We start from the raw sequence: 27877 nt of genomic DNA, 5'->3' as shown, positions 1-27877 counted from the left end.
TTTACTATCCAAGTTTACTATGACTATTTCAAGCTGCCATTTTGCAAGTTGTATGGAAGTTTATGTTTAAATCATGTTAGTACCATAAATTGAAGTGAAAGCACCCAAAAGTATTGAGTTCTGTCGGGCAAATGAGAAATGTGGAAAACCAGAACTTAATGAATTTTGAGAAATTTGTAACTTCATCGGCAGATGAACTGAACTTGTGAACAGTGCAGCTGTGTTAGATATATTTACGGTGCTTTGCGATTAGCTTTATACCTGCACCATGGATAATATATTGTGGATTACTCATCGTTTCACTATTTGGATGCTTCTCTTGATACCTTTAATAGGTAAAGTATAAAAGCAACTTGAAAATATAGACGGGACGGATGTGTGAGACATCGGGTTCGTATAATATGAAAACCACGAAAATATGATTTGTCTCACATCCCTGATTCTATACAATTTAATATTCATATTGCATATTGCATTGTTATTTGTCATGGAAGTATTGAACCATTCAAGGTCGGAAATCAATACAACGGTAATAATCACATAATATTATTATGTAGTGGTTTAGCATTTTTGATTTGACTCAAAGTTTTGTTAAGGAGTAATTTATTGTGGAAGATAATTACGGAAATGAAATGCATATTCCTTTTCTTTTACCAATGTTTGCCTCTCTTTATTGAAAAACAAATCATATTTTTTATACAACACTGGGATGAAGAAATTTATGAATAGACTAGTGAACTTGTGCATAAAGGTCAGACAACAACAGTAATGCTTCGGTTGGTATAAATGGACTACATCTGATGTATACTGCGCTGAATCGCGTTTAACAAAATGAAGCTGAACTTAAAGCCAAGCCAGTGAGTATAATTTGTCTGGCTTTGGAATTTGACACCCTTGCATGTATTTTGGTAGCTTGGTTGTTGAGCGTAAACCAGTGAAAGGCAACTCGAGAGCCAAAGGCCAACCGATTTTAAACACGGAATTTTAAGTTGCAAATAAGGTCAATTTGAACTTTTTTTGGTCAAAAGCTCAAAAAGCATTGCAGAAACATGAGTGCAATTATTTAACGTCATTTACTGGTTTTTGTGGTAATCGTAGGTGTGTGCAGGTCAATACCATGCCGGGATACCATGGATACGCGACAAATATTGTACATAGAAAAATATATGACAGCGAAAAACAGAGTCAACGTAAGGAATCGGATAGCAAGATTATGCACAGCGCACCAAATTGCACTCTTTAGGCGTATACAAGGAATGGCCTTCTGATATCAAATAACTTTTGCGATAAAATACAAATTTCTACATGGCAAATTATTAAAAATTGATATTTTTGACATTTTAAGGACTCCAATTTCCCCGAATGACCATTTCCCCCCGATTGATATGACAAAGGGGGCTACCATTTTCTTCGGAGGGGGGGGGGGGGTCCCAAATAAACCCGGGGGGCATAAATTTTGGAAAGAAAATAGGGGATTTGATGACCAAAATATAGGGAGTCACAAGATGACCACAGATAGTGTGTTAATTTTACTCAAAAACTGATCATTTCAATACAATTTTAGCCAGTTTAGGGGTAAGGTGTAGGGATGGGTGGGTGTGGGGATCATAAAATTTTTGTTGCCGAAAAAGGGGGGTCGCACATTGTGTAAATTTGGGACCCCCCCCTTCCGAAGAAAATTATAGCCCCCCCCCTCATTTGCGCACGACACTGCAAGTTAGGGTAGTCCAGGGGCACTTCAATATGATGAAATGGATATGTGTATATACAGTAGGGCTGACACTTTCACAGTAAGGGGCATTCGATGAGAGCAAAATATAAAAAATATGTGGTCATTGGGTGAGAGCATAATTGTTGGCATTCGGTGAGAGCAAAATGTAAAAAATATGGGGTCATTGGGTGAGAACATGACCTTTTTTAAAATGGACGCTTTCGGTGAGTACCGAAACAGTGCCACAGAAACCTCTAACATTGAATTTCTATTAATGATTTTTTGGTAGGCAAATCCAGTAAAATAGTACTCACTTTCTGAGCTTTCGATGACCGGTTATGTCATCTTGATCACAGATGTCCAGGCTCACTGCACTTCCCGCCGTGGGACTTGGTAGTCTCATTCCCACAGGTTCTTGATTGGTTTAGCAGCGAGTCGTAGACGTGATCTAGAGAATACATCCCAATGTCTCGATTCATGGTTTTGTCGCCCTCCTCCTGATCCACATGGCTTCTCGGATTTTTCTAGTGAACTGATTCGAGTCTTTGTCTATGATTTTTGCCCCCTCCCAGTTGATAACGTGGTTTTCTTGGAAACTGGAAATTACCGACCCGGAAGTAAGAGAGGAACTGGACCGGCACATCGTAAACAAACAAACTCGTGAGACAAAGTTAACGAAAACACGGCACATTGAAAAGCTAAACAAGCTCAAAATCAAACATGAAACCAAGATTATTGCAGATAACAGCACAGAGCCTGACTTAAGTGGTACCCAGCTCAAGAAATGGCGAGAAAAATGGGTAAGAAACATATCAGAAAAAGAGCTAACTGATCCACAACAACAGTTACTAGCGAGAGGTCTAGGTTTTGCAGTATCTGCTACCCACATCCCACACGATGATTTCATCGTGGCGTGCGAGACGGCCTGTTCAAAATTACCTGCCGATGAAGCCCAAAATTTGCGCATGGAAGTGGCTGGAACGCTTAAGTCAGCCAAGATTCCCCCTTCAAATATATCGAAGGATGAAAGGATTGCTCTCAAAGATCTGCAGAAATCAAAAGATATCCTCATCATGGGGGCCGACAAGGGGAAATGTACAGTAGTACAAGACAAAGTTAGCTATGAGAACAAAGTGGAGTCGATGCTAAGTGATGAAAAGACTTATGAGAAACTGAAAAAGGACCCCACGTTAATATACAAACGCAAGCTTGTCAGTATTCTACAAAGACTCAAGAATGAAAATAAAATCGATGAAAATCAATACCGCCTACTATATCCTACAGCAGAGAACACACCCGGTTGTATTGTACCACGAAAATACACAAACAGGGTGACCCAATCAGACCCATTGTTGACTGTATTGGCAGTGTAGGATACCAAACTTCAAAAGCTCTAGCGGAGATTCTTGCACCAATTGTAGGACAGACAGAACGCCACGTTACCAACTCAAAATCGTTGGCTGAGGAGATCAGTGGGATATACATTGACGATGGAGACATTTTTAATTCTCATGATGTTGTATCATTATTTACAAACACCCCCATAGACCAAGCCATAGCAGTTATCAAAACTAAGCTCATCAAAGACACCTCATTACCCGCACGCACAAAACTCACCGCAGAAGACATTATGGAACTGCTTGAGTTCATTTTGACTACAACATATTTTTCTTTCCGTGGAAATATTTATCGTCAGCGTTTCGGTGCAGCAATGGGCAGTCCTGTGAGTGCAATTGTCGCCAATCTCTACATGGAATGGTTGGAAGAACAAGCCATAACCAGTGCCCCCTTGGACTGCAAGCCAAAGCTATGGCGCCGTTATGTGGACGATATATTGGAAATCATCAAGAAAAACTCAACTGAAAAGCTAACCGACCACCTCAACTCGGTAGACCCATCAGGAAACATAAAATTCACATACGAAGAAGAAGTAGAAGGAAAGATACCCTTTTTAGATCCACTCATTGTCAGGAAACAAGATGGCTCTACAAAACTACTGGTTTATCGCAAAAAAACGCACACAGACCAATACTTAAACTTCGCTTCCCAACATCCATTACATCAGAAACTGGGCGTAATCCGGACACTTCTAGATCGAATGCAGAATGTAGTAACTGAAGAGGAAGATAAGAAAGAGGAAGAAGAAAGAATTAAGAAAGCGTTAACAAACTGTGGTTATCCCAGATGGTCATTTGACAAAGTAAAACATCAAATGTCAAACAAATCAAAGAAGGAAACCAAAGAAAAGAAAAAGGACAATGACCCGTCGAAAGGTATGGTTGTACTACCATACATAGAAGTCTCTCAGAAAAACTGCAACGCATCTTCTGGAAACACCGTATTGCCACCGCTATGAGGCCCCACAACACGCTACGGAACTTACTTGTCCACCCAAAAGACAAAATTGAATCCAACAAAACTTGTGAAGTTGTTTATAGTGTAGACTGCAAGGGATGTGACAAAACTTATATCGGTGAAACGGGAAGAGCATTCGGAACCAGATTAAAAGAACATCAGAAAGACGCAGAGAAAGTAAAGAGCAGAACTTACACCAGAGCAAAAAGAAAAGAATCCCTTACAGAACAAAACAAATCCGCCATAACAGACCATATCGCACAAGAAAACCACGTTATCAACTGGGAGGGGGCAAAAATCATAGACAAAGACTCGAATCAGTTCACTAGAAAAATCCGAGAAGCCATGTGGATCAGGAGGAGGGGCGACAAAACCATGAATCGAGACATTGGGATGTATTCTCTAGATCACGTCTACGACTCGCTGCTAAACCAATCAAGAACCTGTGGAATGAGACTACCAAGTCCCACGGCGGGAAGTGCAGTGAGCCTGGACATCTGTGATCAAGATGACATAACCGGTCATCGAAAGCTCAGAAAGTGAGTACTATTTTACTGGATTTGCCTACCAAAAAATCATTAATCGTTTGAAACAATCCTACAAATGAAACTCTTTATTGAATTTCTAGTTCTAAATGGCTTCAAATTTCTTTTCTTTTTGCAAAATAAGTAACAAAATCAGTGATAAATGAAAGTTGCTGTTCAAATTGAAAAATAACCTTGAGTCTTTGGGTGACACAGATCAAATGGGAAAATAAGGGGTCTTCAGCTTCAGGTGACAGCGCATGTGTTCGTAAACAAATATGGGGTATTTGGGATGTGATACTATTTTGCTCTATAGAATTTGCACAAGAAAAAACCCGAAAATCGTGTTGTAAATGGCATACTTGTGTGTAGCACGCTTAACGCATTTGGTGCCAAGAATAATGAGATTTAGTGAACTTATAAGCATTGGGATATAAAGGTCGTAAGGCAAAGTGTTGAATGGGTACAGATATGAGAAACTTGATTTAGGGACCGATCGTTATTTACGGCAGGGGGGAATGGGTGTTTTGGCAAAAATATCGACAAAAATTTCACGTTCCCCCTCGCGTCCGCTCAAAATTTTCGCGTTCCCCTTGTTTTCCCAATTTTCTCCATTTAAAATTTAACAATCCCCCTTCCTGGTTCAGCTAAAATTTCAGGTCCCCCTCAAGATCACAAAAAATTTCGTGTTCCCCCTAAATTTACCCATTCCCCCCTGCCATAAATAACGATCGCTCCCTTAGGTAAATATCATCCCGGAATATCATACGTGAGAAAGTGTTCAGTAGTTACTAAAGACCACACTGCCTACAATAACTACTAGTTATTGTAGGCAGTGTGTGCCTACAATAACTACTAGTTATTGTAGGCAGTGTGGTCTTTAGTAAATTGGAGGGGTGAAATTGTCAATATCAAGGGAGTGTCGAAAAAGTGAAAATTTAAATACAAGGGTAAAGTTCCTTGAGCATGTTGTTGAGGGAAGGGTGGAGCTTCATTTGAGGGGGGTCGGAAATAATTGTTCGCTAGTTTGTTGTGGTCAACTCTCGAGGCCCTCGTGACACGGTCACACTGCATGGCTACACATGGTCTGATATAGCATTTTGCCCATATTTTGCGTAAAAGGCCTAAACCCGGATTTGTATTAATTTGCACAACTAATAGATTTTCCACATAGGCCTACGATCTTTTCAACCAGGTTTTGCTCTGTGATTTTGTGAAAAGTGGACCTTCCTATTAAAAATTTGGACTTTTTTCCACCATGGTGGGATAATTCTGAATTGACACTTAATTTGGGTGTACTTTGTCTTGGGTCCAATCTCTATCATGGAAAGTTTGCTATATCTTTCTAAATATATGATTGTTTGTTCTAGATTTGGGTTTTAGTTTCATATTTGAAAGAACTAATGTTTAATTGCAACATTTCGAAACCACAAACCAAAACTGGGTGCTATGATGTACAAGATTGGGCTACGAGTATGCATTCTACCAAGTTAGCAATAGGTAATTGCTTCATTTTGCATATGCATGACTTTCTTTATTATACTCAAAATCGGATTTTATTATACATGTTATAAGGAAGTTGTTTACGTGCATTAGGCTCCTTCACAGCCGGTTTCTGTCGTGTATGTTTGCAAGTGAGCCACAAGCAGACTGGGTTACCAGGGACTACAGGACAAAATACCTTTTTCTGACTATAACTATTAGCAAGGTCTAGCAAGGCCTACCAGCTATACTGATAATGGTTAATTGGAAATCTGAAAATAAACACTTATTTTGTAAACAGATGATACTCTGTGATTATTTATGGATGGAAACTTAGAAAATTGCTGTTAATGGAATAATTGATATATTAAACATACATTTTGTTTTGTCAACAATAAAAATTCATTCACAAATAAGGTTTTTAGCAACCATTTGACATTATATTTTGAACAATTGCTCTATGAAAAATGATATAAATGCACCCCTACTGATCCAGGCTACTGATAAGTTGTCAACAAGTGACCACTAATTCAACAATTATAATGAGCAATTATCTGACCAGACAGGAACCAAGCTGGGTATAAGGTGCCCAGGCACCTGCACTGTTAACTAGGGCTAGTTTATACCATCACTAATTGATGTTGGGAGTGACACTAGTGGGGGGGGGGTTAAATACCAGTAATTGGGGTAGATAGTTGCTTTGGTTTTATACATTTTGGTAGAGCAACTGGGCAGTTAGTAGTAACAATTATAATCAACACATTCAGAAAATCAAGATTGAATTGAGCAAGGAACCCTGGGATTGAGCAGTCAGTCTTTTTGATTATAATTGTTAAAGGTCATCTGAGCCTGAGGTGGAATAAGTATATATTGTTGGATTGTCAGAATGTTCAAAGTTATGTCATAAAACGTAATCACAAAGTCGTCTGAATATAGATTGTTGGATTGATGCGAAACTCGGTGTGATTTCCATTGATCCCTTTGTTTGTACAAGTATAAATTAAGTATAAATTAAATGTAGACCTATTTAACACACATTTTTTTATTTAGCTTATAGTATGTCATTGGTGGTATTCGTGGTAACAACATTTCCAACCCGGTTACTAGCATTCCAAGTACTTGTCGATGTAAAAATATGAAACATGAATTTCATCCATGGTGTTGTCTTTTTAAAGACATTTCTTGTTTGGTGTTCATTTGACACTTTCCCAGTGTTCTGAGAGGACCACACCAATGGGTGTTGTGTTAACACCAGACTTTGGTGTTAACAAAAATTGGTGTAACCATGGTAACTTTGCTATATTGTAACAACATGTATTTTCAGATAACGTTGAATTGTAAGCAATCACGGTTAAAATACCACCGTGATTAACACCAGAAGCCATAACACCAGCTCAGTGTTGCAAGTAACACTAGAGTTTTTGTAGAGCACGGTTGCACTGAATGATAGTTTATATCATTTTTGTTTATTGTCTTCTAGCTTACTCAGTTTCAGTGACAATTACAAAGGAAGAAGATTCACCTGGCAACATAGAAGTAAAGGTGAGCATCTCCATGGTAACTCGTAATATACTTTGGGGTATTATTTTACAAACTTTATGCTCCCTTCATTAAAATTTTGTATTTTAATACCCAACATTCAAGGCTAGATCATCATTGTATTGCTAAATGAAGATATCAACTTTCGTACTTCTTAAGAAAATGTTGTTGGCCAAATTTAGATTTGAAATACAATTCACACATATAGAAAGTAATAAAAACCATTAAAATTATAAACTAAAAACTAAAACCCTGATTTTGGCCATGCAATTTTGGGTCGGTCGGTGGAGGGCAAGCAAACAATTTTTTTGCCTAATAAGTCGACTATGATAGTCACAAACACAACAGCGGGACACAACTCTCTCAACCTCCCAACTAAGGTAGACTTTCCATGGTACGGTGCGCCCTGAAAAACTTTACGTGCAATTAATTGTGCTTTGCTCCAAGTATGATAATCAACTGATGCATTTTAGCATTAAATACAAAACTACAGAAGCATGCAGTGTCTTTCTCATATGTGATATGTCATGTCAAAAGGAGACACTTTTGGGCAGGATCGTAAATGGAACCGGGTGATATTTGTCAAAAATTGGTTTTGTTGCGAATTTGTGAAGTTATTAATGTTTAAAATATTATCTGGTAGTTTCAGACCGGAATATAACAGGCATCTTGTATTTTTTGAGACAATTTTCAAGGTAATTCCTACTCTCAACATTGGCAATAATATTTTTAAAAGCCGATATCTCAATTTCCAATTTTATAATACCATAACTTACGAACTCAATATCTTCGCTTATGAATGTCCGATTTCATTGGGGAAAACGGCGTTGTGGAGCAAAATATCTCTATATTTTTAAATATTCTTAAAAGATATGAAAAAACCTTAGAATTGATAACCTGCGCAAAAGTGTCTCCTTTTGACATGACACGTCACATATTATCTCGCCATCTCATGAGTCATGAGTGAGATGCTTACCAGTGGCGTAGATTTCTTTTGACATTGAGGGGGGGGGTGAGGAGGTTGAAAAAATGTCTTGAAGTATAGTGAATTTAGCACCTTTTGGCCTCATAATAAGTCTATGGTACAATTGCGCGCGATTGAGGCTAAACTGTTAAAATATGGTATAAAAATGGTCGGACTCAGTACACCGGTCGATCTTACCGTTTCCGATGTTGATTAAGATACTTCTTGCATCGATCCCGAGATGCGGAAAAAACCAATAGTCATTTTGTCCCACATAAATGAATAAATAACAAAAACCCCCCGATCCCCCGAGTGGACTCACCCATTCGGTGACGTCACACACGATAATCATCCCTTATCCTCCTTGGTTTCTAGATGAGATAGACGTGTGGATTTTTCTTTACCAACGCTAAGTATCATTACGAACCAAAGGACGAGATATACAGTTTGTTTGTTACACCTGAGGTAAAAACCAACCAGTATAGTACGCTAGGGAGATAGTTTTGACGACATTTTTCGACTAGAAAAGTGACAAAAACGATCCAAAAACTTAGCTTGTATGAGTGTTTCCGTTCGTATACGGGACACACGTTTTCAAAATGGCCGCCCTTAGGACGCCATTTTATTTTTGTTCTCACGTAAAACAACTATAGCAGACTAGTAAGTTACAATAGATGTTTGTACAGTACTGTGTATACATGTATGGTGAGTGATTATCGCTATGTTTATGGTGTGCTCTATCGTTATATCTTTCAGTACGCGTCTGATGACGAGTTACTGCTAAGAGTTCGGTGGGTTTCCGAAGGGGACCAGCCTGACAAATCTATACCAAAAGGTTTTCAGTTTTTCATCCCTTTGTACATATATTTTTATATCATACCACTACATCAGCGACAGCCACTGTGCGTGTGGGTCTGTTTATTGGGCTTGAGCTTGTGTTCGGGGGTAGTGCTGTACGCTCCCCGATTACTACAATGTCCAGGCCTTGTCAATCATGCCCTTCCCTTGTGGCAGAGTGGGACCCGCATCCACTCTGCTACACCCACAGGGATTGCTCTAAATCAAATAAGTGTGCTTCCTTTTGCATAGGCTTATCGGACATCCACTTCGAGGATTTAGAAAGTAGCGCTCGTTTGGGTCTTCGACACAGACAGAAGACGAAGACTAAGAAACAGAAGCCTACAGGTAAGATTGATATGGTAGGTACTAGCGCGGCCGGCAAGGGCCACGCTAAGGTAACCTCTGGGGCTCCGGTCCCGGGCAAGCAGGCGGACCCTCCGGGGACTGCTAGCGAGCCCGAAGGCCTAGCAGCCAGCGAAAGCACTGACTTAACGTCTAAGCTAGTAGCAGGCAGCAGGGCGGTACTTGCCCTAACAGGCGAGTACCAGTCTACCAGTGAGATCTCTAGCGAGTTGCTTGCAGGTGGACACCCGTCTATTGCTGGCGAACGAGCGGGTCTAGCACCCGCGGAAGTAGCCGGCGACGGACAGTATGCCAAGGGTACCCCGGGCTTGCCTGGGTTGAATCCTAGCATACAGCGTGCAAACGGACCTCCGGGCTTGCCTCGGCCGGTCTGTAGCACGCAGCGTGCCAGTGGAACCCCGGGCTTGCCTGGGTTGATCCACGGCACGCAGCACGCCTTTCGTTCCCCGCAAGGGTCGAATGAAAACGTGCATGGGTTTAGCAGAGACGATACCGGGGCTAACGCTTCGGGTGTAGTCTTAGCAGAACCAACTGGGGTTGTCACACGGCAGCGTTCCATGGCGGGACCGCCGAGTGATGCCCTGGGCCTTGGAATGGCTGCCGGCTGTCCTCCGGGACTGGCTAGCGGCTATACCGGGGTTGGGCTCGCAGTCTCTCACGGGACAGCGACCCAAGTGCAAACGGTGGCAGCTACCGAGACGAGCTACGGCTCGACTTCAGTGGTAGCCACTATGCACGCGCCCATAGCTGCCGTGAGTGGTCCGCCACACACAGCGACCTTGGGCGAGGCTCAAGAGGTTAGGGTAGGTAGTTTGAACAGCCTGGCTGATCAACAACCCACTTATGTCCTCGAGAGCCAGCAGAGCGTGGGTGATCCATTACAGTCAATGGGTCAATTACCCTCTTATGATCGATCACTATCTATTCAGCGGAGCATGGCTCCATTGATTGATACTGCCTATTCAGGTAGCGAGGTGACTGATCGAGGGTATACACGCTCAGCTACCCGTGATACTAGGCAAGCTCCTTTTAGCCAAGGGACAGCCAGTATAGCGGGGTACCCATACACACGGCTTGATCCTCTAGCGGGGAACGCTGTGAGGCATGGGTACAGTGGTACGCAGCCGGGAGCCCTACCGGGCACCTACGCTACAACCACGCAGGTACCGCAGTACTCGTCCTGGTTACCACAGTCTCTGTGGCAACAGGGGGAGGCGGTACTGGTACTGCCGTTCCATGGGGTTTCCCTGGTGGCGGATCCTTTCAGGGTCAGCTACCGACAGGGTATGCCCCGTGGTATCCGCCGCAGGGTGGTTTCTTCCACGGTCTAGCACCGTGGCAAGTGCCGCCTAGCGTTGGGCAAGCAGTACCACCAGTTGTTACCCAGCCTGGGCGGCGAGTGGCTAACCCTGATACAGCTCAGGGTAGGCCGCACGCTGCTATGGCTAGGGCGACAGCAGCGAGAGCGTGCGGATCCCGGGGTGCTATAGCTAGCATCTCGGGGTCTAGCGGGAGTACTCCCTCTTCTGCTGGTGTTCAGTTGGCTAGCCACACGGTGGCGACACCTCCCTGTCCACCTTCAGATGCCTGTCGTCAGATCTCTTCCTCATCAGAGAGTGAGTCAGAGTCTGAAGGCGAGGGAAAGGAGTCGGAAGATGAAACCAGTAGCGACTCACAGTCTGATGAGGCTGTGCAGCTAGCTTCAGGTATCCTTCCCCCGCTTCCCCGTGAGGAACTCGCTAGCAATGGTCTGCCTGCGGACACCGCTGAGGTGATGAGCCGTGTGGCCCAAGGTTTGGGCCTGGCTTTCTCTCAGGAGGAGTCCGTTCAGGAGGACCAGGGCATCTTTTCAGTAGGATGCCCAGCTAGCGCGTCCACACAAGGGTCGCCCGCACTTGCATTCCCGGCGGACCTCAATGGTAGGTTTCGTAGGGCTGTCAGGCTCGCTGGAGCTTCGACGCCGCGTGCTTGCACGCTTCCACTGCGTGTTTCGCAGGAGGACTACGAAACCTACCTCAGGGTCCCTGACATGGATCCAGACGTTGCCAAGCGCCTGCCGCTAGCGGCCAAGGCGCACGGGTCGTTCTCCCCCCAGTGGGAGGAGGAGCTAAAGCTCATCGATAAGCGAGCACGCTCGCTTATCAGAGTCTCTAGCGTCGCTACCACGCTTGCCGAGCACCTCGGTAGGAAGGTAGCGAACGACCACGGGGCAACGTCGGAACTCTTCCGCGAGGTTAATCTGTTAGCGGTGCTAACAGCTAACCTCAACGAGAGTTCTATGGGCCTAGCCCATAGGATGTCATCTCGCCGCCGGGAGAATGCCTGTCTGTCCCTCCAGTCAACTTACGGCTCCGACTTTGCTGAAGCAATGAAGAAGTCAGACTCGGTGGGACAGGGGCTACTCTTTGGACAGGCCTTTTGCGCTACGGTGGAGGACCGGGCAAAGAAGGCCACCAATGAGAGCACTCTGAAGAAGTCAGAGGCTGCCCTGACCAAGGGGAAGGGCAGTAAGGCGAAGAAGAAGCACAAGAAGAAGAAGTCTTCTAAGCGTTCTTCAGCGCCAGCTCCGGCTTCAGCAGGACGCGCACCACCGACTACACCTGAGCCCGAGGCTACTCCAGCACCTCCCAAAAAAACTGGGAAGCGCAAGAGTAGTGCTGGATCGTATGGCAAGCCCCCTAAGAAGAGCCGTTCTTCTAAGGGTGGCAAACCAGATCGGTCCTGAGGGCACGGCGGTCGACAGTCCATGCCGGCAGGTTTGGACTTCCCACAGGGATTCCCCTGTGGGCGGCCGCTGTTGCATTACGCCCAGAGATGGCATGCCATCTCACCGGGCGCCTGGGTATTGTCAGTGGTCAGTGGGGTTACAGGCTGGAATTTACCAGCCACCCCTCGTGCGCCTGCACGATTCAGAGGTCCACGGTAGTGCCGCCAGACGGCCCCCAGCGTCGGGCACTACTGTCAGAGGTCACTCAGCTTCTCACGAAGCAAGCGATTGTCCCGGTCTACCCCCTTTCACCAAGGGGTTTTGGAGCACTTTTTTCCTGGCTCCAAAGAAGACCGGCGACTGGAGGCCCATTCTGAACCTCAAGCCGTTGAACGAGTTCATCAGGCCCAAGAGGTTCAGAATGGAGACTCTCGCTTCGGTGCTAGCCTGCCCCATCAAGGGTATGTGGGCGGCATCGCTAGATCTCTCGGACGCATATCTGCATGTTCCGATCGCACCTCAAGATCAGAGGTTTCTACGCTTCAAGGTACAGGGTCAAACTTACCAGTTTCGATGCCTGCCATTCGGCTTGTCCACCTCCCCAGAGTGTTTACACTCCTGGTCAGGGCGGTGGCAGCGTACCTGAAGCGCAGGGGAGTCAACATGTGTTGCTACCTGGACGATTGGTTCATTTACGGACGCACCCCACTGGAGACACAGTGTCTCGTGGAGTTAGTAGTCCGTACGGTGCGGGACCTGGGATTTCTGATCAACGTCAAGAAATCCAATTTGGTCCCGACGCAGACACCACTATTCTTAGGGGCCCAGATCAACCTCAAGGAGGGGATCGCGGCGCCCTCACCCGAGAGGGTGACGAACATGGCGAGGTGTGCCCGACTCTTGGCCGAGTCAGAGGGGGCACCCGCTGTGGCATGGATGAAGGTTTTGGGCCTTATGGCCAGTATGGTAGACCTCGTACCGTACTGCCGCTTTCACATGAGGCCTATACAACTACACCTTCTAGCCTTTTACAGGCCCAGTCGTCACCCAATATCCCTCGCGGTTCCGATGTCGGAGATCGCGCGAGAGGAACTCTGGTGGTGGACCCATCAGCCCAATTTGACTCAAGGTGTCAGGTTTCCTGCACCAGCGGTGCGTCACGTAGTGACGACCGACGCGTCAAAGCTGGGCTGGGGGGGCCACATCCACGGGGACTCAGTCTCGGGCCTATGGTCGGCCACGGAGACGGAGTTCCATATCAACCTTCTCGAACTTTGGGCAGTGGAGAGAACTCTCCAGCACTTCGAGAAGGTGATCGTGGGATCTCATATCGTTGTCCAAACGGACAACACAACCGTGGTGGCCTACCTCAACAGACAAGGGGGCACCAGGTCACCACGGTTGTGCCTGCACGCACTACGCCTGATAGGGTGGTGCAAGGCCAGGCAGATTACGTTGAGAGCGATGCACATAGCGGGAGTCACCAACATCCTCGCGGACGATCTGTCACGAGGAAAGGTGTCGGGACCTACAGAATGGTCCCTTGCTCCGCAGGTCGCCCAGACGATCTTCGAGGTGATGTACCACCCCTCGATAGATTTGTTCGCATCTCATCGAAATCATCAGCTGCCGGTGTACTGCTCGAGGGTCGCAGACCCACAGGCATTCGCCGTGGACGCTCTGTCCGTAGACTGGGGAGGAATGACTGCTTACGCTTTCCCCCCGATCTCACTGCTCGCAAGGGTGGTGACCAAGATCGGGAGGGAGGATTGCAACGTCATTCTGATAGCACCGTTCTGGCCGAAACACCTGTGGTTTCGACCGATGGTGGATCTACTAGCGGCACAGCCGCGAGTACTCCCCGAGTTACCAGATCTACTCCGGATGCCCGGAGGAGAGGTACCAAGTCTACCACTAGAGCACCTGCAGTTAGCTGCATGGCCCTTATCAGGGAACGTGCGGCGGAGGGAGGCTTTTCATCAGAAGCTGCTTCTCTCATCGCCAGGGGTAGACGAGAGTCTACCCTCCGTACGTATAGTCAGCGTTTGGCTCCCTACTACGCATGGTGCGATGAGAGAAATACATCTCCCACTAGAGCCCCTGTGCCTCTAGTGGCAGATTTTCTGACAGAAAAGTTCAGGTCAGGACTTCAGCAGGCAACGATAGCCAACTACAAGTCAGCCATTCTCTCGATTCATCGGGGATTTGAAGACGGGTCGACTATCAATTCAGATGGGTCCCTAAGTCTTCTTCTCGACGGTATGTTCAACGAGCGCCCGCCGGAAAGGAAGGTGGTCCCTCCATGGGACCTCAACACAGTCTTGGAGTATATTAAGGGTCCCCCTTTTGAGCCCCTGTCAAAAGCGACCCTTAAATACGTCACTCTTAAGGCGGCCTTTCTTCTGGCGTTGGCTTCGGGACGGCGCTGCTCGGAGTTGCACGCAGTCTCGAAGTCAGCCTCCGTATTTACTAACAACGGAGCGACGCTGTTTCTTCGCCCGGATTTCCTTGCAAAAATGAGCGAAGTACATTCCGACACTCGCCCTCTTCCTACCCAGTATTGGGCAGGGTTCGTCAATAGCCGAAGACAGGTTGTGGTGCCCGGTGAGGGCGCTACAGCACTACCTTGGCCGAACACAAACCTTAAGAGGGGCTCATGACCGCTTATTTATCACCCACGCAGAACCGCACGGTCCAGCCGCTAAACAGACTCTGGCACGGTGGCTGGTCCAGGTGTTGGTGGACTCGGGGGCGGCAAAAGACGCTCGCCCCAAGGCCCACTCAACCAGATCTATCTCATCTTCGTGGGCCTACCATAGGGGGGTCCCCATTGAAGAGATTTGTCAGGCTGTGTCCTGGAAGAACCCGTCGTCCTTTTCCACGGTTTACTACAAAAACGTAAACCAACGACCAGGCGATAAGTTCACCAGGGCTGTTCTGGGGAGATAACATGGTGGTTGGGTATCAGGTGTTTTGCGGACAATCAGAATTCCAACATGGTAAGAACCAGTGTTTCTATTCTTAACCACTGCACTTTCAGTTCCGGGGTTTTTGTCTGTTCACGTAGTCTTTCTGTTTCCCGGCCGTGAGGGGGGAAATAGTTTGACCTCGCGATTACCATGCTACCCACTCTCCCGATCCTTATCAGATGCTGGCCAATCTTGTACCTCCATCCGTCGGTTACTTGCTAGATCGATCTTTCAGATGTTGATGCAAGAAGTATCTTAATCAACATCGGAAACGGTAAGATCGACCGGTGTACTGAGTCTAGTCCCAAACAAAAATGTTTGGTAGACTCATAACCGGTGCGATCTTACCTTTCCGATGTTGATTATCCCGGACCCCGGCCGCCCCCTACAAGTTTGGCCGAGTAGGGGCTGCCCAAGTCGGATAAGGGATGATTATCGTGTGTGACGTCACCGAATGGGTGAGTCCACTCGGGGGATCGGGGGTTTTTTGTTATTTATTCATTTATGTGGGACAAAATGACTATTGGTTTTTCCGCATCTCGGGATCGATGCAAGAAGTATCTTAATCAACATCGGAAAGGTAAGATCGCACCGGTTATGAGTCTACCAAACATTTTTGTTTGGGACTAATATTCGCGCGAACAATTTGCACTTTTGGGGCTAAAATGGCCAAATATGAGGTTAATTTGGTCAGAAACCCACATGTACAGGCGTCAACATGGGGGGAGGGTGATTGTATGCAACATCCCGGCCTGGCAAAATATTGGGGATTTTTCCTCATCCCCACCCCCGGATTTACGTCTATGATGCTTGCGCACTAAGCAAACTTAAGTCATAGACGATCATCCTCGGCGCTGATCTTTTTGCCATATATTTTGTAATAACCATAATAGTTTATCAAACTACACATTTTCTTTAATTTTCATAGAAAGGTGTAAAGGAATTGCGGGTAGATAACGGGGAAGACATCGGCATCACATGCGCCGTGGAAGGAGATACTGATTTCACCTGGGCCCTATGGTCTCTTAACGGTTTAGCACTGACATTTAATTTGGAACTCCTTGCTTCACATAAAGCAAGATATAGGTTAGAACAACGTAACAATAATGGCAAGGCGGAATTCACACTGAAAATAAACAATGTGCAGTTGAAAGACGAAGGCAATTATACGTGCCAGGGTCTAGGTGGACTCGTTGATAGCATTGGGCTATTCGTAACAAGTGAGTTGATTTCCGATATTTGTATCAATCATCAAAGGCTGGGTTTGGGATAGGGTTTGAAAGGGATGTGAAGCCGTCTGCGCAAGAGAGTCTGCGCAAAAACTCTTTGTTAACTGTAGACTCTAACACAGACAGAGAAGTCATCAACAGTTTTTGTTGACTCATTCGTAAATGTGTTATAGGCCTAAGTGTTTTTGGGGCGCCCGCTACGGTGGGCCCCTTATTTAGCTTGACTTTGCAATTAAAATGCTTCTAATTTCGGTCTTGCTAGATTTACTTCGCAACTGTTTTGCTTAAAAGTATGCCCAGCTTAGAAATAAAAACACAACATGGTTTTGATTTTATTACTGTTTATAAATATGGGTTATTGCAAGGGTGAGAGCATGATTTTTGGCATTCGGTGAGAGCAAAATGTACAAAATATGGGGCCATTGAGTGAGAGAGGGACTGTTTGGATCTAAATTAGGGAGGCATTGGGTGAGAATATGACTTTTTGGTAATGGGGTCTTTGGGTGAGAGCCAAAAGAAGCCTCCAAAATTGAATTTCTAGTTCTAAATGGCTTCAAATGGCTTTGTTATTTCAAAAGAATTAACAAAATCAGTGATAGATGACTCGTTGCTGTTCAGATGGGAATAATACGGGTCTTTGGGTGACAGATCTAATGGAAAAATATGGGGTCTTTGGGTGACAAAGCATGTGCTTGTAATGAGGTCTTTGGGTGACAGCGATGGTGAAAAGGTGTCTTAACAGCCCTACATACGCGTCACCTTCAAAGTGGGAGTGCCCCCCCCCCCCCATTTCAGCACATCACATCAAAGCTCCCATTGGGCGCCCATTCCTTTTTTAAAGGAGTTTTTATTAATATTTCTGTTAACTTTCTTTGTTTCATATTTCACACAGCCCGACCAAACATAACCGTGATCACCGGATTACAAACAGCTCAAGTTGGGGATAACGTACAGTTACAATGTAAAGCTGAAGGGAGCCCAAAACCAGCCATCCGGTGGCGACATGTGCGGCCTAACCACCAGTTACCCAATGGCATAGAAGGGAGCTATAAGCAAAGTGATACATTAGACATTCGATCTATTTCGCTGGAAGATCGTGGAGAGTATCAGTGTATCGCCAGTAATGGAGTACTGCATAGTCAGTTTGCATCACTTTCTAGGACCAGCTTCATTCGGATGGACTGTAAGTACATAATTTACACTTTTAAAACGGTTTTGAAATACATCCTGCTGGCCTGCTGTTTACCAATATGATTTCGTTGTTTATAATTTAATCCAACTTTTGAAAACAATTTACTTAACTTTATTTATTAATGTTTGTAAAAATTGGGGTGAAATTTCACGCAAGTGGCCTATATGGTGTACATATGAAAATGGCTCTGTTTAAAAGGTGAAACAACCATTTGATGTAAAACGTGCTCTAGGGATCATTTATAACCTCGAGTCCGGACCTCTTGCATACCAGAGAAGTGTTCTATTACTCCCCGGAAGGGGTTCTTCCTGGTTTAAGCTTTACGATGACATTGTTACCATGGTTACGTCTTGCTTTTTTGCCATTGGAACTCCGTTAGTCGGGAGTTTCCGGGCTCAGCCCTGCTGGGCTTGCGGCCGAACTTTTTTGTTGATACTGGGCCCCCTGCCCAAAAGGCCAGAAACTCCCATGGTGAGGACTTGCAACTTATGGAGTTCCAATATATAATAGCCCCGCAGGGCAAAAAAAGTGAGACGGAAGCTTAATGTAACCATTGTAACATTGACAGATAGAGAGTGATAATATTTCGAGGGAACGAGATCAGTATCTAAAGGAAAAAACTTTCAAATTATCTCGAGGGAACGAATTAAAAAGATTTAACATGTCACCTCCGGGGCTCCGTACATCCTTGTATGCCTTGGGTACTATACGTTATATAGTGGCTACAAAGAAGCCATTAAAGTAGTTTTATACACTCTGAGGGGTCGAATGCTAACGGCACTGTGGATTGAGCCTATACTCTTTCCGAAATTGGCGACATTTTACTAAGGACTAAAAAGGACTAAAACTAGGTATCCTCGAAATCACATGATGCTACTAAATGCTATGTGGATGTTACGTAACTCAACTGATCCCCGGCGATAGTTATACCTATCATTTCCTTTACCTTGCAGACCCGCCGACAGTAGAGCCAATATTCGATGATTTCCAAGTAGTTCGAGTGGCCGGTGGTAGTAGCGCGTCGCTTATTTGTAGATCCCTGGCGTATCCACGATCTTCTGATGGAGATGTGGTATGGTTCTTTGATGGTGCACCAGACTCTGATAATAAACAATTGAGGTACGCCTTTAAAGGCAACTTACATTTATCTGCTAATTAGTTATACTGTCTTTAAGTGATATCTGTTATGTCTATTAAGAAATAGTAATTATAGTTAATGTATAATTGCAATGTGAAGTATAGTCTGCTATGCCTGGTTTGGTTAAACTTAAAAGGACTGCCCAAATCGTTTTGTAATCGATTATTGTTTGAACCATCTACTTTTGACCCCATTGACATGATTGACGATTCAGTCATGCCCCAGCCTATAAACTATTAGATAAAAGAAAGTAATCAATTTGATCAACTATTTTAACTCGTAATTATTGTATCATTTTAGTAATGGTAATAATGGTTACCAGTGGGACGTAGTACATCAATTACCAAAAACAGACGTAGATCCATACGAAGAAACCACATTCTCTACATTAGACATAGCTGATGTCAACAACAGTACTATTGGACAATACAGATGTCAGTTTAAAAACTCAAGAGGAACTTCTCATGCTGTCATTTTAGTAGAATGTAAGTAGATTAACGATATCGGAGTGTCTTATGCATAATGCCGAACCAGTACTATAAACCGTTCCTTTTACACGTGGTGAAGTGTCTATGCGATTCGCCAAACCAGTTTACTATAAACAGTTTCTGTAACCTGTGGTGAAGTGTCTATGCAATTCGCCGAACCAGTTTACTATAAACAGTTTCTGTAACCTGTGGTGAAGTGTCTTATGCAATTCGCCGAACCAGTTTACTATAAACAGTTTCTGTAACCTGTGGTGAAGTGTCTATGCGATTCGCCGAACCAGTTTACTATAAACCGTTCCTATAACACGTGGTGAAGTGTCTATGCGATTCGCCGAACCAGTTTACTATAAACCGTTCCTATAACACGTGGTGAAGTGTCTATGCGATTCGCCGAACCAGTTTACTATAAACAGTTTCTGTAACCTGTGGTGAAGTGTCTATGCGATTCACCGAACCAGTTTAGGCCTACTATAAACCGTTCCTATAACACGTGGTGAAGTGTCTATGCGATTCGCCGAACCAGTTTACTATAAACCGTTCCTATAACACGTGGTGAAGTGTCTTATGCGATTCGCCGAACCAGTTTACTATAAACCGTTCCTATAACACGTGGTGAAGTGTCTATGCGATTCCCCAAACCAGTTTACTATAAACCGTTCCTATAACACGTGGTGAAGTGTCTATGCGATTCGCCGAACCAGTTTACTATAAACCGTTTCTGTAACACGTGGTGAAGTGTCTATGCGATTCGCCAAACCAGTTTACTATAAACACGTGGTGAAGTGTTTATGCGATTCGCCAAACCAGTTTACTATAAACCGTTCCTATAACACGTGGTGAAGTGTCTATGCGATTCGCCAAACCAGTTTACTATAAACCGTTCCTATAACACGTGGTGAAGTGTCTATGCGATTCGCCAAACCAGTTTACTATAAACAGTTTTTGTAACCTGTGGTGAAGTGCCTATGCGATTCGCCGAACCAGTTTACTATAAACCGTTCCTATAACACGTGGTGAAGTGTCTATGCGATTCGCCGAACCAGTTTACTATAAACCGTTTCTGTAACACGTGGTGAAGTGTCTATGCGATTCGCCAAACCAGTTTACTATAAACCGTTCCTATAACACGTGGTGAAGTGTTTATGCGATTCGCCAAACCAGTTTACTATAAACAGTTTCTGTAACCTGTGGTGAAGTGTCTTATGCGATTCGCCAAACCAGTTTACTATAAACCGTTCCTATAACACGTGGTGAAGTGTCTATGCGATTCGCCAAACCAGTTTACTATAAACCGTTCCTATAACACGTGGTGAAGTGTCTATGCGATTCGCCGAACCAGTTTACTATAAACCGTTCCTATAACACGTGGTGAAGTGTCTATGCGATTCGCCAAACCAGTTTACTATAAACAGTTTCTGTAAACTGTGGTGAAGTGTCTATGCGATTCACCGAACCAGTTTACTATAAACCGTTCCTATAACACGTGGTGAAGTGTCTATGCGATTCGCCGAACCAGTTTACTATAAACCGTTCCTATAACACGTGGTGAAGTGTCTTATGCGATTCGCCAAACCAGTTTACTATAAACCGTTCCTATAACACCTGGTGAAGTGTCTATGCGATTCGCCGAACCAGTTTACTATAAACCGTTCCTGTAACCTGTGGTGAAGTGTCTTATGCGATTCGCCAAACCAGTTTACTATAAACCGTTCCTATAACACGTGGTGAAGTGTCTTATGCGATTCGCCAAACCAGTTTACTATAAACCGTTCCTATAACACCTGGTGAAGTGTCTATGCGATTCGCCGAACCAGTTTACTATAAACCGTTCCTGTAACCTGTGGTGAAGTGTCTTATGCGATTCGCCGAACCAGTTTACTATAAACCGTTCCTATAACACGTGGTGAAGTGTCTATGCGATTCGCCGAACCAGTTTACTATAAACCGTTCCTATAACACGTGGTGAAGTGTCTTATGCGATTCGCCGAACCAGTTTACTATAAACCGTTCCTATAACACGTGGTGAAGTGTCTATGCGATTCGCCGAACCAGTTTACTATAAACCGTTCCTGTAACCTGTGGTGAAGTGTCTTATGCGATTCGCCAAACCAGTTTACTATAAACCGTTCCTATAACACGTGGTGAAGTGTCTTATGCGATTCGCCAAACCAGTTTACTATAAACCGTTCCTGTAACACCTGGTGAAGTGTCTATGCGATTCGCCGAACCAGTTTACTATAAACCGTTCCTGTAACCTGTGGTGAAGTGTCTTATGCGATTCGCCGAACCAGTTTACTATAAACCGTTCCTATAACACGTGGTGAAGTGTCTATGCGATTCGCCGAACCAGTTTACTATAAACCGTTCCTATAACACGTGGTGAAGTGTCTTATGCGATTCGCCGAACCAGTTTACTATAAACCGTTCCTATAACACGTGGTGAAGTGTCTATGCGATTCGCCAAACCAGTTTACTATAAACCGTTCCTATAACACGTGGTGAAGTGTTTATGCGATTCGCTAAACCAGTTTACTATAAACCGTTTCTGTAACACGTGGTGAAGTGTCTTATGCGATTCGCTGAACGCTGGTAACGACCAAGGCAAAGTTTACTTTGCCAATAACACCGTACGCAAAAATCGCCAACGTCACCCTCCGTATAATAGTCGAATAATACGAATAGGAGAGATAGGGTGCAACTCTATCTACTAGTCTTATTACAAGACTGCCCTACCCCAACCCTAAACCTATGCAATAATACGAAGGGATTAAATGACAATGTTCAGTCCAGCTTTCCAGGGAGTGACCTTCGCCCGAGGCAAATGGTTGTCAAATGTTGACAGTTGGTAACAGGTTACATGTGTCATAGTGACAATGATATTATATAATGGTTATACGCTCCCCTTTTCAATTTAAACGTTGGTAATATTTATGATTAATTTGTTTAAAGATTCTGTATCGTAATAGTATGATAATTCAATTAAATTTGCGCAATCAAATTGTCTCTACTATACATTTCCCAGCAAACACAAAACGTTTTCGACATCATTCGCAAAAGGATATAAAAGGTTGTCAGAAAACGTTTAAATGTCGGGTTATATAAAGGGTATATTAAGGGTATGAAACGTTTTCATAACATTAAAAATCATTTCTTGATAATCTACTGCTCAGCAAACAAAAATGTTTTACAGAAAACGTTTAAATGTCGGGTTATATAAAGGGTATAAAAACGTTTTAATAACATTCGAAAAACATTTTTGAAAACTTGATACAAAACATTCTAAACAGAATGTTATTTTGGGGTTGAAAAAATATTTTGCGAAAAATGTTTGCCAAAATATTTGCAATAACGTTTTAAAAACGTTTTCATGACCTTTATATAACCCGACATTTAAATGTTATTAAAACGTTTAGAAAAAACATTTTAAGAACATTTCTGTGTTTGCTGGGTTCAAATATTTTAACATAATGTTATTGAAGTGTTGACAAAATATATGGCAAAAAATGTTTGCAAAATAGTTTACAATAACATTTTTGAAAACATTTTAAAAATATTATTGTAGTGTGTTTTCATACAAAACGTTTTAAAACGTTTTCATGACCTTTATATAACCCGACATTTTAATGTTATTAAAACGTTTTATGTAAACCAAAAGCCAAAATATAACTTATTAAAAACGTTTTTAAAACGTTTTTGTGTTTGCTGGGTTGTAATTCACATGGAGGATGTTAAACAGTATTCACATTTTCTTTTTTTTCTCCCGCAGTTGCTCCGGTGGAAGGCGGAGGTAAGTTGAAATACAAATTCAGTTTAAAACAAATCACATGTAATGTATACATTTAGCGGACCTGTGGATACCTGTGAAAGACAGTTTTTCTCATTGCATAACATCCAACAAGTAATGTTTGGGATAGTCTACGTTTCTCGTGAGATTTTTAATTCAGTACTAGTCTTCTTAGGAAAGGTCAGTTAATTAAAATGTCGGCTTTGATAGAAACGTCACTTTAAGACTGACGGTTAGGTAGTGTTCATAGAGTCATAATTATCATGATTATTGGATTATTAGAATTCGGAACTGATTAAGGCGTTCTGATATAGAGAAGGAGTGGTCAGTGTTATGGTGAAGTCGAAGGAAATAACAGCAATAAATTCAAGACGACAAAAAATACAAAGGTATAAGCAAGTCAAGTCATTCAACAAGATAGAATAAATCGAGATTTTGCTTTAATTTTGACATGAAGACACGCATCGTCATAAGGAGAACTCCGGAGAAGATAAACAGAATGACTCTTTTGTCTTTACTTGCCGTTTATTCTACCAATGCGTATGACGGGTATGTGCGACGGGTATGTGCGGCGGTCAAGGGTCCCGAATTTTCAGGCTCTCCGGTAGTTCCTTAAGACCCGCATTTGCATCATGTTCCAGTTCATTGAGTCTCATACTCTGACAATTGTAGCTCTTCAGCTCAAATTTGGAAAAAAATTAGCTCCAAAGCCTATAATTTGGCCAAAATTTAGTTCACAGACCCCACAAAAGTGTTGAAATTTCAGTTCATCAAGCCCCTATTTTGCCTACAAATCAGCTCTTAGTTCCCAAAGTTCGGCATGTTCGGCGTTCCGCACCGCACACCCCTACCAAAATTTAAGTTGAGTGCCCCCTAATTAAAACCACTTGAATATTCAAAGATACAACATATGTGAAACAACTGGACCGTTTTACCGTTATGTGCATGTTCAGACGATGCTACTTATACTACGTACAAACAAAATGGGCCATTTATAATGTCGATAGAGTATTTTGTACAATTTGAAATATTGATAGTGAATTTCAGTTAAGCCTAATAATTATAATTGTTAATGACAAAAATCTGAAGTAGTACTCAAACCTCCATTATCCTTTCCTTTTCTTTCCTCAACAGTCGCAGACACCTCAAAGTCGAAAGCAAACGTACTAAGAATCTCACTATTCATGTTGTTATCTATGCTTCTGGCTACATTGGGTGTATTTTGCTGAGTGGTTCAATCGGGTACCATCCATATTGGTGATGGAGAACAGTTGGTATACTTGTGTGTTTAACACTTAAACGGATTCAATCCGTTCATTCTAATAAGAACTTAACTTAGTTAATCTTGAAAGATGTAAAAAAACCTGCGGGGCTGTTCTACATACGGTCGAATACGATATATGAATGCCTTTAAAGAGAATTAAGGTACAATTCCGTCACATCGAGTCTGGTAGTGCCGTAGCTGCTTAGCCGCAATATCGAATCGGACCCATATCCTACAATTCCGCAGAGCTTATGTACGTAAGGTCGGATGCCGGATGGTCGGTATGCTTGTTTCACAACCGCGCGCGTAGGCAATGAAGTCACTACTAAAGCGACGGATATTTGTGGCAAATATTTTGTTTACATAAATCATTCGGTCATTATCATAACAGATGTGACGTTAAATTTTCGATGTACCGTATTTCTCAGCATAATATACAGCGGTGCTCAAAGTGACGACAAAAATTGAGTTGTAATGTATTGTCAATATCATACAATACCGTAAACGTTCGCCTAATAGCGCTATGGACTCCCTTGACATAAGTGGAATTTTAGGCACAACCTGAAAGTGCCCTCCCGTAAAATTTCCACCAGCAAATAAGGGCACGAAATCTTGACATTCTTGTTGGGATTTCAGAGGAGGGAGCTCGAGCTCTCTATTTGCACTTGAAATTTACCCCAAGGCAAAGGAGCCCAGGTGCGCCATTAGGCGAACATTTACGGTATGCGATTAGATAACGCTTTCTTTGCATTATACTCGTATAAGTTACCCGGAATACCCACCACTTTAATGTCTTTCATATATACTGCGCACAAAAAAATTCCGAACACTTAAAGCAGAAGCAATAGCTTAAAGACTCTAAACCTAATTTACCAAGTAGTCAATAGATTGGGAATTTTGTTCTGCGTATTTTGATACCTCATTCGCCACGATGCGATTTTACCTACCCAAGTTATACAAATTTAAATTAAAAAAGAGCGCATTTCAAAGTGGCAAAATTCCATCATTCCATTGTCTACATACAACATGGGTGATGGAATGCTGTTTAAAATCCCCGCCAAGGCCACATCATTTCACATTTTAGGTAGGATGGACCCGACGGGGACCCAGCTATCATGCTACGGCTGCCATGAGGTGTAGGAATGCGTGAAATTGGATTCGTCTATAGTGAGCCTGTTAATAGAATAGCCGGTAGGAATCACCCCGAAGGTGAAAGAAATATCCTAAATTTGAAATTCTTGAAATGCTCTCTTTTTCCAATCAATTTAGTATGACTTAGGGAAATAAAATCGAATCGTGTCAAATGAAGCATCAAAATACGTAGAACAAAATTACCCATGCATGTAATCAGTAATGATGACTTTATTTGGTACTTTAGGTTGGGTGTCATTGAGATACTGCTTTTGTTTAAGTGTTCGGATACTTTTTGTGCACATTATAGATTGATTTTTGCATTCCTTTAAAATTGATATAGGAATTGTATACAGGGTGTTCTAAAGTCCCAGCAAACACAGAAATGTTGTTGAAATTTTTTTTCAAAACGTTTTAATAGCATTTAAATGTCGGGTTATATAAAGGACATGAAAACGTTTTAAAAATGTTATTGCAAATATTTTGGGCAAACATTTTTGGAAAATATTTTTTGAAAATAACATTCTGTTTAGAATGTTTTGTATCAAGTTTTCAAAAATGTTTTTGGAATGTTATTAAAACGTTTTTATACCCTTTATAATATATAACCCGACATTCAAACTTTTTCTGTAAAACATTTAGTGTTTCTTTGGGGTCTCTTTCCCATTTGCCTTTCTAACAAATTATGAATGCATTATCGCTACATTGAAATTGGAGAATTAATTTGACACCTAACTTGACTGAAGTTTAGATACAAAATGCAAAGAAAAATGTCATTGCATAATCAACATGATCAAGAAAATCACGTATATTAAAGCAACTTGCATCATGCCACATTTTTACGGATCCTTCACAAATACCCCAAACACATTATCTCTTACAAATAATAACTTAAATTGTAACATTGATGGTCACAAAACGATGAATACATGTGCATTGGTTGTGTTTAACAAACAAATAGAAAAGGCAAACACCCAGTGGCTTTATAAAACACCCAATTATCTACGTGATTTGGAAATTGTATTAACACTTTTACACGAAGAAGAAATTCATGTTAAGTTTGCTGTCGTAAAAATTCTACAAGTTTTTTTTCTTTCCAAATATGTATTTCGATTCCCTACTCCTATCCTGGTGAAAGATATCGCGGTTTAAAATGTATACAGACCTTTGGGACACCCTGTACTTGCATGTGCTGTAATTATACTGTATAAAGCAAAATATATCTTTGCCTTTGTTACATTAAGAGTTCTTACCTTGGGTTTTGTATAGGGCGTGCTAGCATGGAAATATAATGTAGAAATATTTTGTATATCATTGAGCACATTTATCAAGCATATTTTCTTTTATTTGTATATTACTTATTTTTTTCCAGATATGTATTCTACAATGTATATACACATATTATTATTGGCGATTTTTGACACTGTTTATATAGCTAGGTGAAAATGTCTAGTTTCAACAGCTCTTGCTTGAGCAGTCAAAGTTAATAAAATTAATGAGGCGTTATTATATTCTAGAGCACTGGTGTTTGGCGAGGCGAGTTCAAGCCCCGGCGCGCCGTCTGTTTGTTCTCGTGGGCTGATACTGGCTGCGAAAGTTTATTGTGGTATGTTTAGGGTGTGCACTTCCTGGCTTCCAGTCCCTGATTGTTGCCGAATGGTTTATAATGTGTCTTGAGACACAATCAGGAACGTATAGGATCCGCAACTCATAAGTTCCCCAACACTTTTTGAAATAAATCGAAAAATATTTTACAAAATGTGAAAATGTATCTGTGGCTTTATTTTTTACACAATGTGGACCAACACACCATTGTGTTCAGACACAATGGTTCATTATGCAAAAAAGAGGCCTTTTAAAAGTTGCATCTGAGTCCATAGGAGTCCACTCTCTAACAATACATTAGGTCATGCCTATTCATGTGTTTGTTAAGGAAAACCTGCCTGCTATGGACTCAGGTGCAACTTTGAAAACGGCCTCGTTTTACATAATGAACCATTGTGACTGAACGCAATGACGTTTGATGCTAGAGATACTGGTCCACAGCTGTAAAACAAATAAAGTCACAGATACCTTTTTACATTTTGTAAATAATTTTTCTATAAATTTTAAAAAGTGTTAGAGGGAACTTATTGTTGTGGATCCTATAGGACAACATTAACCCTAACCGGGACCTAACGCCCTAAGGGAAAGAAGG

The 27877-nt window shown here is 42.7% G+C and overlaps 1 protein-coding gene across 1 annotated transcript; it reads left to right on the top strand.

Annotated features, from left to right (window-relative positions):
- Window positions 1-27877, top strand: LOC140170024 (limbic system-associated membrane protein-like). Its single transcript, XM_072193338.1, has 8 exons — window positions 1-335; window positions 7553-7614; window positions 16383-16674; window positions 17576-17866; window positions 18829-18994; window positions 19314-19498; window positions 23268-23288; window positions 24420-27877. Exons 1-8 carry the CDS (start codon window positions 269-271, stop codon window positions 24512-24514), a joined length of 1179 nt encoding a protein of 392 aa, XP_072049439.1. The 5' UTR covers window positions 1-268; the 3' UTR covers window positions 24515-27877.

Source organism: Amphiura filiformis, chromosome 14 (genome assembly GCF_039555335.1).
Source record: "Amphiura filiformis chromosome 14, Afil_fr2py, whole genome shotgun sequence".
Taxonomy (NCBI): Eukaryota; Metazoa; Echinodermata; class Ophiuroidea; order Amphilepidida; family Amphiuridae; genus Amphiura; species Amphiura filiformis.
Note: the sequence above shows the minus strand (reverse complement) of the source record. Positions and strands in the feature narration are given on the sequence as shown.

Coding starts and splice junctions, on each gene's coding strand:
- LOC140170024 (XM_072193338.1), top strand. CDS start 269: ATGGATAATATATTGTGGATTACTCATCGTTTCACTATTTGGATGCTT. Junction 7,615..16,382: donor CTGGCAACATAGAAGTAAAG/GTGAGCATCTCC, acceptor TAATTTTCATAG/AAAGGTGTAAAGGAATTGCG. Junction 19,499..23,267: donor TGCTGTCATTTTAGTAGAAT/GTAAGTAGATTA, acceptor TTTCTCCCGCAG/TTGCTCCGGTGGAAGGCGGA.